The sequence below is a fragment of the Boleophthalmus pectinirostris genome, unplaced genomic scaffold (assembly GCF_026225935.1).
Source record: "Boleophthalmus pectinirostris isolate CB_2022bp ecotype Guang Dong unplaced genomic scaffold, ASM2622593v1 HiC_scaffold_7, whole genome shotgun sequence".
Classification (NCBI taxonomy): Eukaryota; Metazoa; Chordata; class Actinopteri; order Gobiiformes; family Gobiidae; genus Boleophthalmus; species Boleophthalmus pectinirostris.
Genome location: NW_026571473.1, coordinates 31625537 through 31642841, shown reverse-complemented (window position 1 = coordinate 31642841; position 17305 = coordinate 31625537). Strand labels below are relative to the sequence as shown.

General features: G+C 39.2%; 1 protein-coding gene across 1 annotated transcript in view; it reads right to left on the bottom strand.

Moving 5' to 3' along the window:
- The window catches only part of LOC129412105 (inactive N-acetylated-alpha-linked acidic dipeptidase-like protein 2), a 514851-nt gene that overhangs the window by 102579 nt on the left and 394967 nt on the right, over window positions 1–17305 (bottom strand). Inside the window, exon 13 of the mRNA XM_055165108.1 lies at window positions 4361–4366. Within this exon, the coding sequence (XP_055021083.1) occupies window positions 4361–4366 (6 nt within the window). The remainder of the gene's footprint in view (window positions 1–4360; window positions 4367–17305) is intronic.

The following is a 17305-nucleotide window of genomic DNA, read 5'->3' as shown; positions in this document are numbered from 1 at the left end:
ACTAAACAAGGACTAAACCAGGACTAAACCAGGACTACATCTGGACTAAACAAGGACTAAACCAGGTCTATAAACAGGACTAAACCAGGACTAAACCAGGACTACATCTGGACTAAACAAGGACTAAACCAGGTCTATAAACAGGACTAAACCAGGACTACATCTGGACTAAACAAGGACTAAACCAGGTCTATAAACAGGACTAAACCAGGACTAAACCAGAACTAATCCCCTCCACCTGAAAAAGTTCTAAAGTTATACTATACTTTTGTGATGGATACTACGGCTTGTCTCCATGGAGATTTTATCAGGCTCTTTCTTCCAGGTTTGCATTTTAGATATAATCTTTGGTTTGATTTTGTCATAATGAACTACTTTCACAATATAGTCTATGAAACAAAACAAAATCTACAAGAAAAAATCGTTCATTGCAGATTTAAAGTGCCTATATTACACAACATTTAGCTTTTGGCCATATTTTAATGCGGTTACGTCACCAAAAACAGACCTGGAGTTGTGTTATTGTAAAGTACATTATAACATAGACCAGAAAATAGTGTAATATGAACCTTCCAATAATAATAATAATTTAGATTTTCCATAACAATACCACATTCTTATTTCCAATTATTGCACACTACACTGTACACAAAATAAGCAGAGACAAATCAAAGACTCTCCATTCAGTTTTAATGAAGCCCGGGAGCAGGTGAAGGATGCGTCATTAGCATGCTAGCCTCTCCGGCAGGTCCTGTGCTTGGGGTGAGTGGGCGAAGGCCGTACCCCATCACTTATAATGATGTCCTCCACATGGCCGACACCCGCGCTGGCAAATACTGCATGGGTATTTATTATAATTGAGTGAGTGTAACATTATTATAAGACTATGTGAAAAAAAAAAAAAAGTTTGAAATTTCATGACTTATAATAAAACACTGAGGAAAACTAAATCTAGCTAGAAAATTGTGGATTTAACCAGAAATGTATATTTAAAGGTTGTATAGAGGATTTTCCAAGGAACGAGAAATCCAGCGACTGTTTGTCCTTTTTCAAATGTTGCGCATGTGTGAAACCACCCCCCTCCCCTACAGCTCCTACGTAGAAACGCCTCCTCCCGCCTCCTCTTTACACCAGAAACAGGTTTGTTTACAGCCGGTGCGCTGCACATGACTTGTAAACAACTAACTACAGTGTTGGTTAGGCAAGACGGAGAAGTGAGGAGCGGGGGGAGCGGGTGTGCGGACATTTCGTTCGCGGACGAGAAGTGAGGAGCAGGGAGAAGAGCGGAGCAGGGAGCAGGGAGAGGAGAGAGGAGAGGGGAGCGGTGCACGGAGATTCCGTGCCCGGAGAAGTGAGGAGCAGGGGGAAGAGCGGATCGGGCAGCGGGGAGAGGAGCAGGAAAGGAGAGCAGAGAAGGGTGCGCGGAGATTCAGTGCGAATGAACTAGCTACAACACGCAGCAGCAAGCGGACTCTTTCTTTGCCTTGAAAATTACGTTTTCAGACATAGGATATCGCTTTCGTGTCCTGAAAAACGTTTGTCTAGCTCTTGGAAATAAAGTACGTTTTCATAATAAGCAGAAGTTTCCTGTCCAGGAGTAATTTTGGCGACCAGTGCGTCAGTCTTTAGACCCTGCGTCTGCTTCAGTCGCGCCATCGCTGGAATGAATCTATAAGAATCACCTTAGTTTGGCTTCGCTGCTTTTCCCCTTGTTTTCTTCTTTCAGCGACCTCAAAAACGGACTTTCTTTTGCGGCTAACTGCTCCTGGATTCTTGTCGCCATTGCAACAAACTTTGTGCGAACTGCGAGGAAGATATAGGTAAAAAAAAAAGCCGCTAAGAACTGTTGCGTTGGTGGAGTAAACAGCGTCTGTGCGTCTTGCGTCTGTGGACTGCGTGACAGGCGTACGTAAACCACGTACCGGCGGCGCGCAGGCAAGTCAGTTACGCTAGAAACGTAGGGAGATTGATTGACAGCCTGTCAGCTAACAGATAACGAGGCAGTGTCGTTATCTATTGGCAAATGTTTAGCCCCACCACGTCCAGAGTTGATGAATTTTTATTCTCTTTTTTTTGGTCATCATAATTACAAGGCTACTGCACCTCTATAATGCTATCATTGACAACTTGAAACAAAAAAAAAAAAAAAAAAATCCTCCATACAACCTTTAATTAAAGGTCCTATTGATTATTGTGAGCTTTTATTCATGTTATAATGTTTCTTCATCAAAAACATACCTGGATTTGTGTTTTGTTTCCCTTTATTATTCTAAATCTAATCTCAAAATTCACTCTTCCACCTTGTGATGTCACGAAGAGGTAGTTTTCAAGATAACAGCTCCTTTTATATTTTGTTCAGGAGGGATTGGAAATTCCAGGGTTGAGGAAATAAAAAATATTCTAGTGGAATTTAAGAACACAGTGGAGCACTTCCTGTATTACCACATGACATCACAAGGTGGAACAGTGTTTTCTGTTTGAGAGAACTCGAAATGTGCAGCGTGTGCGAATGAAACAAAACACAACTCCAGATATGTTTGTGATAAAGAAAAATCTATATCATTCGTTCATTCGTTTTTCAAAATAAAACTAAAAATAAGAAAATGAAAAAAACAACAATTTGCTTCATTATTTGTCTCCAAAACCAAAATGTAAAAACGGATAACGATTCATTTTTAAAGATTTTTGATTTTGTGTTTAAATGAATAATGGAAAAAAAAAAAAATGATAACGGTTGTTTCCCATTTCTGTCACTTAAACTGCGATGCTGGACTTTTGAGCTGCATACGGACTAAACCAGAACTGAACCAGGACTGAACCAAGCCTGAACCAGGACTGAACCAGGACTAAACCAGGTCGAAACCAGTCTCAGTCCCGGTCACAGTCCCGGTCTTAGTCCCAGTCTCAGTCCTGATCTTGTCCCAGTCTTAGTCCCAGTCTCAGTCCTGGTCCTGGCCTCAATCTTGGTCTCAGTTCTGGTCTGGTCCCGGTCTCAGTCCTGGTCTGGTCTGGTCCCGGTTTCAGTCCCAGTCTAAGTCCCTGTCTAAGTCCCACTCTGGTCCCGGTCTCAGTCCTGAACACCCTACAGTCTATGTGGGTGCACCTCCGGGCCCATCCCGACATTCAGTCTTGGTTTAGTCCTGTTTTAGTCCTGTTTTAGTCCTGTTTTAGTCCTGTTTTAGTCCTGTTTCAGTCCTGTTTCAGTCCTGTTTCAGTCCTGTTTCAGTCCTGTTTCAGTCCTGTTTTAGTCCTGTTTCAGTCCTGTTTCAGTCCTGTTTCAGTCCTGTTCAGTCCTGTTTCAGTCCTGTTTTAGTCCTGTTTCAGTCCTGTTTCAGTCCTGTTTCAGTCCTGTTTCAGTCCTGTTTTAGTCCTGTTTTAGTCCTGTTTTTGTCCTGTTTTAGTCCTGTTTTTGTCCTGTTTCAGTCCTGTTTTAGTCCTGTTTCAGTCCTGTTTTAGTCCTGTTTCAGTCCTGTTTCAGTCCTGTTTCAGTCCTGTTTTAGTCCTGTTTCAGTCCTGTTTTAGTCCTGTTTTTGTCCTGTTTTAGTCCTGTTTTAGTTCTGTTTTTGTCCTGTTTTAGTCCTGTTTTAGTCCTGTTTCAGTCCTGTTTCAGTCCTGGTTCAGTCCTGGTTCAGTCTTGGTTCAGTCCGTATGCATTTTGGTTTTGGAGACAAATAATGAAGAAAATTGTTGTTTGTCCGCTTTCTTATTTTTAGTTTTATTTTGAAAAACAAATGAACAAATGATACACGGATAAAGAAACAACATTATGACAAAGATTAGAAAATGGGATGTGGGCGCTTTAACGGTGCGGTGACTTTAGAATTAGAAAACTGCAAAAGTTTTTCAATCTCTTGCAATATTTAATTTTTCTTGTAAAACAAATTTGTTGTCTAATCCACTGTTCTGAGGTACGGGGACTCCTGGGGCTACGCAAGCATTTACCAGCAAGTATTTCAGATTTAAAAGAAAAATGAAATTGAATAGTCTTTGAATGTAAAATGATCTTTGTAATACATTTGTAATACATTCTCTAAGAATGTTTCTGTCTGATCATTTTAGCATAAATTGTATTAAAACAAGAAAATATGATGATTATATTTGGACATGTACTAGTAAACACATTTATAAATAATTACTAAAGAAACTATCTTAACTTAATCAATCACAGCCATCTGAAAATGAAGAGATTGTCTAAGGCTACGTTCAGACTGCAGCCTGAAGTGACCCAAATCTGATTTTTTGGCCCCTATGTGACCCAAATTTTAATGACGAACACAGATCAGATTTTTTCAAATGTGACCCAGGCCACTTGGATATGTGGTCCTGAAACCGATACATATCCAATCTTTTTACATGCGACTTCAGTCTGAACGGCCAAAGCGCATTCATCTAACCTACACGTTATCAACAAGCCACAAACGTCACTACTCTGCGTTGAAGTAGGCAAAAATTGTTAATGAACTCCGTGTCACTGAAGTGAAGCACTCACCATTCTTGGCTACGTCTCCACATCCACACGTTCCTTTCAACAGACGTTGCTGCCACTGCCCCACAAAACACCACGACCACAAACCTCGTCCTTCTCCTTCTCAATCTCCTCCTTAAAACAAGCAAGTTGTTCATGTTCTGGCTCTGGTACGAGAGGAACTTTAAAAACCAGGTGCTCAATGCTCGTGTCCATGTTTGGACAACTTCCGTAAACACAGAGCACGCTCGCTGTGGTTGATGTCGTTGTGTCCTCCAGTGCGTAACACTTTTTGGCCGTTTAAAGTTCACACATACAAGTCGCATTTAATTGGAAATGTGAACAACCTCGCCAAAACATCAGATTTCACAAAAAAATTCGAATTGAGCGTTAAGCCCTGCAGTCTGAATATAGTATTAGTGTATTCTGAATCGGTCCAAGTATCATTCAGGTATTCATTCTTTTCATTTTCAATTAAGAACGAAATATAGTAAAATGGGAAAACAGTTTGTGATTTCATTATTCCATTTTAGTGTCAAACAAAAACAAAAACTGATTCCGACCTCTATTTCCAGTATTTAATTTAAAGTTTAAAGTCTTGGTGACGATTTTAATTTTGATATTTTATTCTCTCTGGTTTATCTGATCCGGAAGTTCTGCTTCTCAACCATGGATCTATAATAAAAACAATTTTTATTATAGTTCTATGGTGTCAACTGAACAAAGGAGAGTTTATTGCTGTTACTTTTTTCTTGTCATGGAGTTCAACAATGACTTTTTGAAACATGAAAGTAAACGCGTCGCTATAAAAGAGGAAGACATGTTTGTCCAAAAAATTGCAACGATTTTCCAACTAAGTCCTTCTAGCAGCAGAACTTCCAAGGCAAATAAACCAGAGAGAATAAAATATCAAAATTAAACTAGGCACCAAGACTGTTTTTTGATTGGTGTTATTTGAAATAAACTTTAAATATTAGAAATAGAGGTTGAAATCTGTTTTTTTGTTTGACACTAAAACGAAATAATGAAACAACAAACTGTTTTCCCATTTTATTGTTTTTCGTTCTTAATTGAAATTTTAAAAAAGTAATAAATGAAATAAATAGACGCAAACAAAGACATCCAAGGCAGACGCTGTACAGGAAGAAAGGGAAGTTGCGGTCGACCCTGAAAGTTCTTCGAGATATGGACCTTGCAAAAATATATAAATATGTTGCGCACTTAATAGAATCTGTTTTCTTTATCCATATCCATCCGTGTATTCATATATACCACACAAAACACTTAACGGGGTCTCAGCGGGGTCTTCCTGTTTTCAATGAGCAAAACTAACTGGATCTGAAGAGTGTATGTGCAGACGATGAAATTAAAAACCTGAAAATTGATAAAAGAAATGGGTCAAAATTGAAGAACTCATTTTCGTACATAAATCTCTTGCTCAAGGACACGTCTTACTGTATGCACTGATTAGGATTAAAACCTATACACTCGAAACAGCTGAGTCGTTGGTTTCCATTTAAGTACATTTGACTATGCAAACAGATTAAACCCAAAACCTAAAGTTGAATTTTTACTTGGTTGGTGGGCAGAAAAGTACAAAAATATAGGAAGTTGCGGTGAGATGTCATCAACACACACACACACACACACACAAAAAACATCCATATAAAATAAAACTAAAAATAAGAAAACAGAAAAAAAAACAAAAAACAATTTCCATCATTATTTGTCTCCAAAACCTAAAAAAGATAGCTATTAGTTTTTTGTTTTTTTTAAATAACTATTAGTTTTTTGTTGTTGTTGTTGTTGTTGTTTTTTTTTTCCAGTTTTCGATTTTGTGTTTAAATGAATAATGGAAAAAACAAATACTTAAACTGCAATGCCGCACTTTTGCTCTGCATATGGACTGAACCAGAACTGAACCAGGACTAAACCAGGACTAAACCAGGACTAAACCGGTCTCAGTCCTGGTCTGATCTCGGTCTCAGTCCTGGTCTGATCTCGGTCTCAGTCCTGGTCTGGTAAACATTGATTAGGATTAAAACCTTTACACACTAAAGAGCTAAATCTGACTATGTGAGCAGATTAAACCCAAAACCGTTGAAAAGTTTAATTATTACTTGGTTGATGGGCAGAAAAATACAAAAATACTACTAAGTACTACATAAAAAGTAGTGGTGAAAAACTCCATCCAAAATGCAGGGACAGTTTAAGCACAAGGACGACATTTTTCTGGCAGTTTAAACCTTCATTTAACACTATAAAGGTGTTGTAATTTATTTGTCTTAGTGTTTCCAATTAAATTTCTCCAATTTAAACAGGCTTCGCTCGAGCATCTCAAAGGTCCATGGTTTACCTCCTGTAAATTATCCGTGGATACGGGAAAAACACACAGCTCATTTCACACAATCCAACAGTCCCTTACTTAGAGATGTTATTGCTTTGTCTGGAATGTTTCACAGTATGGTCTTACAATGTCTATCTTCATACAGCCCAAACCAAATTAAGTTACAGGTCAGATCTGTGGAGAGGCGACCCCGTTCACAGTCAGAATGCCTGTTTTTCTAGCTATTTTTGAGGTTTAAAACCACTTGCAATTGAATCAATGTAAGGTAGAGCTAAGGCTGTGCAATTAATCACATTTCGAATCGAATCTCCAAACTCATATACAGGGCTGTCGCGGTTAGAGAATTTATCCTGCAGTGCGGTTTAGTGGCTCAACAGTGCAGTGTGTGATGATATCGCACCCACTCCCCCCCTTCCCCCGGAGTTACAATATTTCTAGCGGCACTGAAAAATCTCTCCGATGATGTGCTTGTTGCGCAGATACACATGTACTTTGGTTGTTGCACGGATATAGTGTGTGTAGCGTGGGAGAAGTAACATTTGGCTTTGGAACAAGTGCTGCTGCATCTCTCCAGCTCTCACTGTGGCAGCTCGGGTCAGAGTTCTGCTCCAGGTCGGGTACTCGCGGACTAAAAAAAGCAAGATCGGGTGACGGCCGCACTTACCTCCATGCACCACGGAGCTCTGTGCCAGTCCTTTCCTCTGGGGTCACCAGACGGTCTTCAAGGGCCCTCCTTAATCCTGGGTTACTCCTGGGTTATCATGGGCACGGGCAGTAACAGGTGGAATGTTAAAGGGCCCGGGTGGGTGCAGGTCTCTAAAAATGGACCCATGCAGGACTCTAGGTCGGGTCACTTTGGTCACGTGTGGTGATCACGGTGGCCCAACATGCACCGCGATGGGCCTCTTAGTACCGTGGAAATTCATTTTTGCGGTTATTGCTACAGTCCTACTCATATAATTGAGATGAAATATTTTAAAGCTTAACAAAGTTTATTTTGGGATATTTTTTGTATAAATAAGTATATTTATTTTTATTTTTTTAACTATAGAGATTGTAGAACAGCTGGATATATAGCTTATTTTGGATACATTTATATTTTTCTATGCCTTATTTCATGTTCAAAGTATATTTTATTCATTTTATGTTTTATACATCTCAAAACTGCTCTAAGGTACATATTTGTAGCCTGAATTTATTTTCAATTTGAAAGTTTTGCGTAAATTATCAATAAAAAAGTGTTTTGTTTTTTTTGAGAGAGAAATGCCGAATAATCGAATAATCGTGATTTCAGTTATGACCAAAATAAGCGTGATAATGATTTTTTTAAAATAATCAAGCAGCCCTAGGTAGAGCTGTTTAATAATGCCATACTGTGGAACATTCCTGGCAGAGCAGTGACATATCCTTAGAAACAAGCAGGTGACGGACCCCTGACCAAAACGTTACATAGTGCACCTGTAACTATTTAGTGAAATGTACAAAAGAAACATTTAAACTTCCCCAAATCTGAAAAACTCCAACATTTTCTTTTTGGTTTTTGTGAAAAGTGTCGTCTAACCTTCCGTGCACTTCAACAAAGCCCCAGTCAACCTAATTACCGCCGTATATCTCACAAACAGTGGACCGCAAACAAGATTTTTAACTGTAACTAAACCCAGACAAAGCTGCCAGCGCTCTGATATTTGTGGAGTCTTATCAGCGTTAACATAAAGGTGAGCTGGCTTACAACGCACAATGATGTTCCAGATTACACGGTGCCAAGAGCAGACACTGTTCATTGTTTTAATAGCATCGTGCTCCTGTTTGCCAAGTGTCTGCTGCTGCCACTGCACTCAGAGGGACGGCACAGGTGGGAGAGGGTGCCCGGGTGACGGGGAGAGAGACGGAGAAAGAGGGGAGGGACTGAACTTCTACTGAGCTACTAAATCCTCCTCGCTGCGTTCCATCTGGACTGGTCTACAATGGGACGGGTGTTTTACTGGAGATCTTCTACCGGGTCGTCGAACGTTGGACGGATGGACAAACGCGATCGGCCGTGAGATGGAGACATTTGACGCAGTGAGGGACAGGAGGACACTGGACAAACTGCTCTCCATCGTGGACACTCCTGCTCTCCCACTGCACCAGAGTATAGAGGGACAGAGGAGATAATACTCCCTACAACTGTACAACAACTCACACACTGCACCAGACTATAGAGGGACAGATAATACTCCCTACAACTGTACAACAACTCACACACTGCACCAGACTATAGAGGGACAGAGGAGATAATACTCCCTACAACTGCACAACAACTCACACACTGCACCAGACTATAGAGGGACAGATAATACTCCCTACAACTGTACAACAACTCACACACTGCACCAGACTATAGAGGGACAGATAATACTCCCTACAACTGTACAACAACTCACACACTGCACCACACTATAGAGGGACAGATAATACTCCCTACAACTGTACAACAACTCACACACTGCACCAGACTATAGAGGGACAGATAATACTCCCTACAACTGTACAACAACTCACACATTGCACCAGACTATAGAGGGACAGATAATACTCCCTACAACTGTACAAAAACTCAAGCACTGCACAGGACTATAGAGGGACAGAGTAAATAATACTCCCTACAACTGTACAAAAACTCACGCACTGCACCAGATTATAGAGGGACAGATAATACTCCCTACAACTGTACAACAACTCACGCACTGCACCAAAGGGCTCCTACAGCTCCACTCAAACAGTGAGAAATACAGTACTACAATCATACTGTAATACTCCCTACAATTGTACAATAACTGACCTTGATGTAACAGATAATACTCCCTACAACTGTACAACTGTACAACTCACCCTTAAGTACCAGATAATACTCCCTACAACTGTACAACTACTCACCCTTATGTAACTGATAATACTTCCTACAACTCACGCACTGCACCAAAAGGCTTCTACAGCTCAACTCAAACAGTGAGAAACACAGTACTACAATCATACTGTACAATTGTACAATAATTCAACCTGATGTAACGATAATACTCCCTACAACTATACAGATAATCCCCTCCAAAAATTGTATGATCAGTTATCGTGATGTATTCCTATATACTAATTTTGAGAATATAGTTACACTGTCCTAAGCTGTACTAACACTATGTGGCAGACCAAAAACAAAACAAAAAAAGAAAGAAAATAAATAAATAAATAACAAAGGAACAATAACCGAAATATCCTGATATTGTATCGTCAAAAGTGTCACAATAATATCGTGGGCTGTCACAATATATTGAATCACAAGTTTCTTTGCCTAAACGGATGGTTTTATTGTAGCAACAGCTTATAAACATAGAGAACTACATTTCCCATGATTCATTTCAGTGCAGGCAACATGAAGAAATATGTTTTTGAATTGAATTCTTGGGATTATGACGGTACTAATTCAAACTAAAATCTTGTCAAGGTATTTTAAAAGCAAAAAAAGTGTCCCATCTTTAATTATTAATCTCTTCAAAATATCGCAATAAATATGAGATGTATATATTGATAATATCATACTGTGAGATTTTCTTATTGTTTATTTTTTGTTTTGTTTTCCTCCCACCCTTACCCTCTTACATCTCTTCTGTTTTATTACTTACCTACTCACCTACTCCCATGTTTAATGTCTTTTACAGTTTTTACTGTCTCTGCTATCACAATAAAAAAAAATCATCGTCAGAACCTGTCATATCCACTTTAAGCACATCTGTTGGCGTCATCATGTTTGTTTTGGTTGGTTTTGGTGCTTGGGTTCGGCTCCAACACTGTGATTTCTCTGAACGACTTGTAAACTGTGCAATTGCAACATCTAGAGTCGGGCCAGAAGGATTTTCGTGAATTTGAGAACTCTTGTAGGTCAGATTACAACTTGACAGTTTACAGATTCTTGTGTTCAAACCAAAAGTCAAAGTTGCCAGAAACAAGCCGTCTGCCAAACAAACAAGGAAACCCACGGACACAAAGTTATTTAAAGGTCTATTTTCCTTCAAATCCTTTTCTCCATGGAGACGTTATTGCTTTGTCTGAGATGTTTCTGCATGGCATTAAACCTTTCTATGTTCATGGAGACCAAACCAGACCAAGTTACAGGGCAGATCTGTGAAGAGGTGACCCCGCTCAGTCAAAATGTTTTTCTAGGTATTTTCGAGCTATAAAACCACATTTAATTAAATAAATGTAACATAGAGCTGTTTATTGTCATACTGTGGAACATTCTAAGCAGAGCAATGACATCTCCAAAGAAACATGCAGGTGACGGACCGTTCAACAGGAAAGTTACACAATGCACCTTTGAATCATGGATTTAAAACACAATTTTAATAAACATAATACATTTTTCAGGGGGTTGAGCCAGTAATAATCAGTCAAAATGCAGAAAACTTTTAAGTACAATCTGAAAAAATGTCTTAATACTCACTACTTAATACTGTTTGCTGTTTAGTAGGATAATTTGCACTATATTTTCAGAGTAAAACACATAAGTATGGTGGTAGACTATAAAAAAATAAGCAAACACCTTTTAAAGATATATAATATATTCCTACCATTCCTACCAGCAGTCTGGTTTTGGGCCCCAAACTGGTGGTTGGGGACCCTTGTATTACTGGGTCTATTAAAGTGACAGGTCCTGATGATTCTCAAATTTTGACTTAATTTGGTCGGCTAATACCTGATGTAAATGTAAATGATAGTTTTACACAAATCAAGAAGCAATTTGTGAAGAAAAGTTGAAAAATATGATGAAAATTACACAAAATATCAGATGAATCAAATTAATTTAATCCAAGGTGTGTATATGTATTTTTTTTTTTTTATTAATGCACAACTATAATGTTAAATTTAAATTATTAATTTAATTATCTAGTGTGCTTTTTTACTGTTATGTTATATACGTGCAAAGAAAAAGAGAAGAAAAAAAAAGTTGAACTAGAACTATTTTAGGGAGTTTCATGTTAATGGCATCATACTGGGGAGAATTCTATACAAAAACACAAGACAAATTTTTTTCTGATACTTTTAAACTTTATTTCTATTAAAAAAAGATGTTTTCTCTTGTCGAAGATTAATTCATTTTTTTTGGCTAGGTAACAGTTATGATTTCAAGCCAGGATGTAAAATTTTAAACCTAAAAAAATGACCAAATTGAGAAAAATCTTTAGTAAAATCTTAAATGCAATGATTTTAACCATGGCTTAGTGAAATGAGCTATCCAACTTATCACAGACCCTTTAACTTGACACAGCAATGTCAAAAAGTCTAAATGGTCTTGAATTTCTTGAGTCTAAGTAAATAAATGACAGTTCAGATTAAAAGTAAAATATAGTGATTCGACACCAAAAGGCCTGAGCATCACATTTACGCTCCTCTTACTGCAAAACAAGAGCTCCAACGACTCCGCTACCAAACTCCCAACGCACAGCACCAACCTCAAAAGACCAGAAATCTGCAAAATGTTCTGGAACACAGAGACATCCAATCACATATGCAGCGTAGAACCACATTAACATAAGACACTGTTCTATTATTCATAAACTGCATCGAGATCTCCCTCCGCCCTCTTCGTCGGACGTCGAATACAACCTCGCACATCGGACGCTATCTGGGCCGCGCTGCTTGCTGTGTGTGTATACATGTTTGTGCATTCCTTTAAGGCCCTGTGCTTTTCAATGAGATGCGTGTCAGTCCGCGTTAGGCCCAGGGGAAGAGACGGCCCCGCATGCATACATCCTCCCATGCATATTCACTCATGTATGATTCTATTACAGCAGGGTTCTGTCTGTAGAGAAGAAGGACATGAGATCCAGCGTGTGCTATCGCAATGTAAACATATGCAAAATGCCAGGATACTATTACGAGTTATGAATAAAAAAAAGCAACTGTGCGCCCGCTGTGTGCCGTCTATGTCTTGTTAGTGTTAGTGTTTTATTGTGAGATAGTCAGGAAGCATGTGCTAGGATGTTGGTTACTGGGATGGCAAGTTGAAAAAAATGCTTATATATACTGTATTTTTCAGACTATGAGTCTCACTTTTTTTCATGGTTTGGGTGGTCCTGCGACTTATACTCCAGTGCGAGTTATATATTAAAATTTTCAGACTGACAGCTTCGTTACCGCGCTCTAGACTTGTGTGTCAGTATCTGCTGCTACTATTACTGTACCACTGGCACGTTCGCTCTACTGCACATGTCTCCTGCAAAAAGAGCCACTGTCCTGTCTGGGATCATGTCATTCAATCATGGATCATGGATTTAAACAAACTTATAAAGACAACTGAGAAGACTGAACACAAATAACCCCAAAAAGAAAATCATGTTTTGCAGATTACAAGATGCAAGTGGTGAAATATGCAGCCGAAAACGGTAATCGAGCAGCAGAAAGTAAGTTTGGAGTGAGTGAGAAACTTCGTGACGACCGAGAGGGAGCACCTTTCTTGGAAATCATTGGATGGACTTCAGTGACAACTGAAACGATCCTGTCAGGATTCAGAAAGGCCAGAATAATTTTAACTGGAACTGACCCCGAGTCTGACAACAGCTACAGGAAGCGGGGCTCTGTTTACCTCCGGAGGTCACGGAGTTGCTCAGAAGTGACACCGAGGATGAAGAATTCAATGGATTTAATGATTTGGAGTGAGATGGAGAGTTTGGTAAACTTGTTCTGTTCTGTTGTTTATGTTAAAGTTATCTGAAGAACTGTTCATATGTGATGTTAACAGTCTGTTGTTCTCTGTTCTATTGTTATTACTATAACTTGCCTTTCAACATGAAATGTCAGTTCCTGGTCTCTGATTTTATAAAATACGTTTCCCCAAAAAGTGTGACTTACAGTCCGGTGCAACTTATATATGTTTTTTTTCTTCTTCATTAGGCATTTTTTTGCTGGTGCGACTCATACTCCAAAACAACTTATAGTATTTGGATGCTCAGAATGCATGAGGTAAGTAAGGGATAACTCTGGACCACTGCAAATTTAATTAACAAAATATAAAGGACATTATGCAAAATCAATGCTCTTTAGCTGTCTGCCATGTTACGTTCCCTTCGTCAAAAACATGCCTGAAGAGGTTTGAAATGTCATCCATGCATCTTAAGCTGTACCTTACCTTATGGTTAGCTGTAAGTGCAATGCTCAGCCCACACAGCAATTCTCCATAAATATACCAAAACATGATACAAAACCGTACACAGCAACTTGACAAACCTGATGCGATGTGCACACGGACTATATATAAATGGACATAGCTAAAACCCGCTAGCCATCGCGTTCGTGGGGGTGGTTCCAGCTCCATCAACTCTGGCTGCAATTGACTTTACATCGAAAAACTGCCAACCCTCTCTCTCTAACTGCTGCTGTGAGCCTCATCATTTTGGTTTTAAAATGTTCGTATTAAGCCGCTCTACATGATCCTGGTGTTTTTATTTCACCATTTTGTCCGTTAATAGAAAAAACATAACATGATGATCTAAAAATGTTATGTAGTAGCAATTCCCCACAGAAGTAAATTCCCCCTCTTTAATATTGCGATTAAGATTCATATCTCAACAGTTCGCAAATTGCTACCTCTCTGATATCTCCGCTGTCTCCCTGTACTACACACTGGTAAACAAGTACTTCGTTCAAAGCCTGTATTTGTGCGTACTTCTCTCCCTAGTCTACTGAAGTTTACTACGAGCCCTAAACATGATGGACAGCCCCACACCTCCGCAGCTAAAACCTCTCTTTCTGCTCATTTATTCGTTTAACTGTTCATTCAATTCTTTAGTTAATGGGCCCATGTTTCTCCAGACTCCACTGAAAAGCAGAAGGATTTGATTAGTAGTGTATAGCCTCTGCTCCAACTCACATAGATCTCTGCTGGAAAAAGTGTTTGGATAGTTAGACTGGTGGCTGTGAGCTTTAATGTCCTATAAATACTGCAAAGTAACTGCTGTCAATCTGGAATACTGGAGATCAGCGGCGGCTGGTGGTATAAATTTTTTGAGGGGGCGCCTATAGGCCAAAATTATAAATATATGTATTATATATAGGCGATAACGAACGCCAGAAACAGACATTTTGGTCACTATTGGATGAACTATATCTAACAGAGCACAGTGAGGAGCCAAGAGCAAAGTTTACGCAGCAGCACAACCTGATCCACCCCTCACAATCAGCCCCAACAACACAACATAACACACCAATTACAACCAGCCCCAACGAACAGTGTTGTTATAGTTGTTTCCTTCTCAGTTACTCTCTCGAAGTTGTATTTAGTCTGATTTATGTTGGAGTAATCGTTACTCTCCTGTATTCAAGGTGTCATTAAAAAATAATTTAAAAAAATCAATCAAATTTAGAAAAACAAGGATCTATCCTAGGCATACATGTACAACTGCACATTGAAAGAAAAAAACAAACAAACAAAAACATTTTCTTACACTGTCATTTAAGGTAAGGTTTTTTGGGCACATGAAAAAAAAAATTAAAAAATGGGAGGCTTAAACACCAATCTGAAAAACTCATTATCAAACATAACTAGGTTCTCCCACCTCTTCCTTTTTCCACTTGTAATTATACAGACTGGCATATGTGCTGTTATTATTTCCGCAGTTGTCATTATTCTCAACATTGAGCTTATCCCTCCAACACACTGTTAAGAATCTCTACATAACGATACACAATTAGTCATTAGTTATTACTGATGCTGAAAGCTCACACTCTTACTCATACACGCACTTTACACCTTGTCTGTTGTGGCGGTGTATGCATTTATATTCTATTGTTCTGTAATGTACTTATTGTATTGTCCTGTCTAATGTCTGTGTGCATGTTGCAAAAGAAAAAAAAGAAGATGTCATTGCTCCAATCAACTCACATTTTCACCGCCACATATGCACAGCCACGGCTTCAGTTTTACTTATTTTTTTTCTTAGTTGGTGATAAGTGTAGGATTCAGCATTGTTGCATTTTCTAGGGCCGGGTATCTTTAAGAAGTTGGGGATACGATACATAGGCCACGATACGATATGCATCTCGATACAGTTCACTTTCGGTTCAATACAGTATATTTCATTGGTTTGATACAGTTCAGTAAAAAATAACAGCTAAATCATGACTGTGATGCTAAAAGTCTTTGTTAAACCACTTCTTGTTCAAAGTGAATATGAAACACAAACATTTTACTCTCCAAAACAGTGCAAATATCAAATGCGCTGTGTTTCCTTCCTCTTAAAAAGCAACAAAATTGTAGTGCAGTAACAAAATAATTTAGTAAAATATACCAAAAAAATACTCTTGGCAATAAATTGATACAGCAGTCCACGATATCGATACTGTATCATCACATTAAATGATACGATATTTGATATTTCGATATTTTTACACACCTCTATTGCTAGTTTGATCTACATCTATCCTTCGGGGTTGTACACAGCAGAGTCCTGCACGGGTCCATTTTTGGAGACCCGCACCCGCCCACGCAGTTCAGCACCGCACCCGCCCATTAACCCATGATACTATCACAGTTAAACCCGCACTCGCCCGGACCCGTTAACATTCCACCTGTTACCCGCCCGTGTCCATGATAAATCACACACAAATTACAAGTTTTCTAATAACTGGAGCATCCATCAGAAAACAGATTGAAAAGTTACAACTTCAAGAATTACAATCATGAAATGAAATGGCTACGCTTTCTTCAGTACAAATACAAATTCATAGGTGTGGCTCGACTGTCAAAAATCCACCATCACTTCACAGGCTTTATTTACTGAGAAACATTGATTGTGATGCCAAACTTTTGCATTGCAAACAGCACGGACTGACCCGAGACTAACCCAGGACTGAACTTGAACAAAAACAGGACTAAAGCAGGACTAAAGCAGGACTAAAGCAGGACTCACTGTTGGGACAGGTCCGGAGGTGCGCCTGCGTAGTCCATCGAGGTGAAAGAACCGGAGCAGTGCTACACGCCTCACAGAGGTAAGTGCTTTGGGCTCGGGGTTTTCTCTCTCAAGTCCAAGATTAGTCCTGGTGTAGTCCTGGTTTAGTCTTGATTTAGTCCTGACCTGCCTGTGTGTAATTACTACCCGCACGCATACTCGCCCGTAAAATTCCAGAACGTTAAAACCCACCCGTTTCAACAACTATTTGCCCGTACCCGTCAGATACCCACAGATACCCGAGCGGTGCAGGACTCTGGTACACTGTACACACTCACGGTGACGTCAGCTCTCACTGGGCACAGTTTTCTAATACAGAAGTCAGTGGAGCTGTTTCCTTTATTAAGTCTTTTTTGATCAATATTGCAATTCAAAATGTCCAAATTATAACATAATGATCCTGGGGTGTTAGATTATAGATTATACCATACAGCAGACACTGGTTTGATATATCTGTTCCACTGAACCCAGGAATAGAAACAGTGATGCCTATAAGAACATTGCAGTATTGATTCC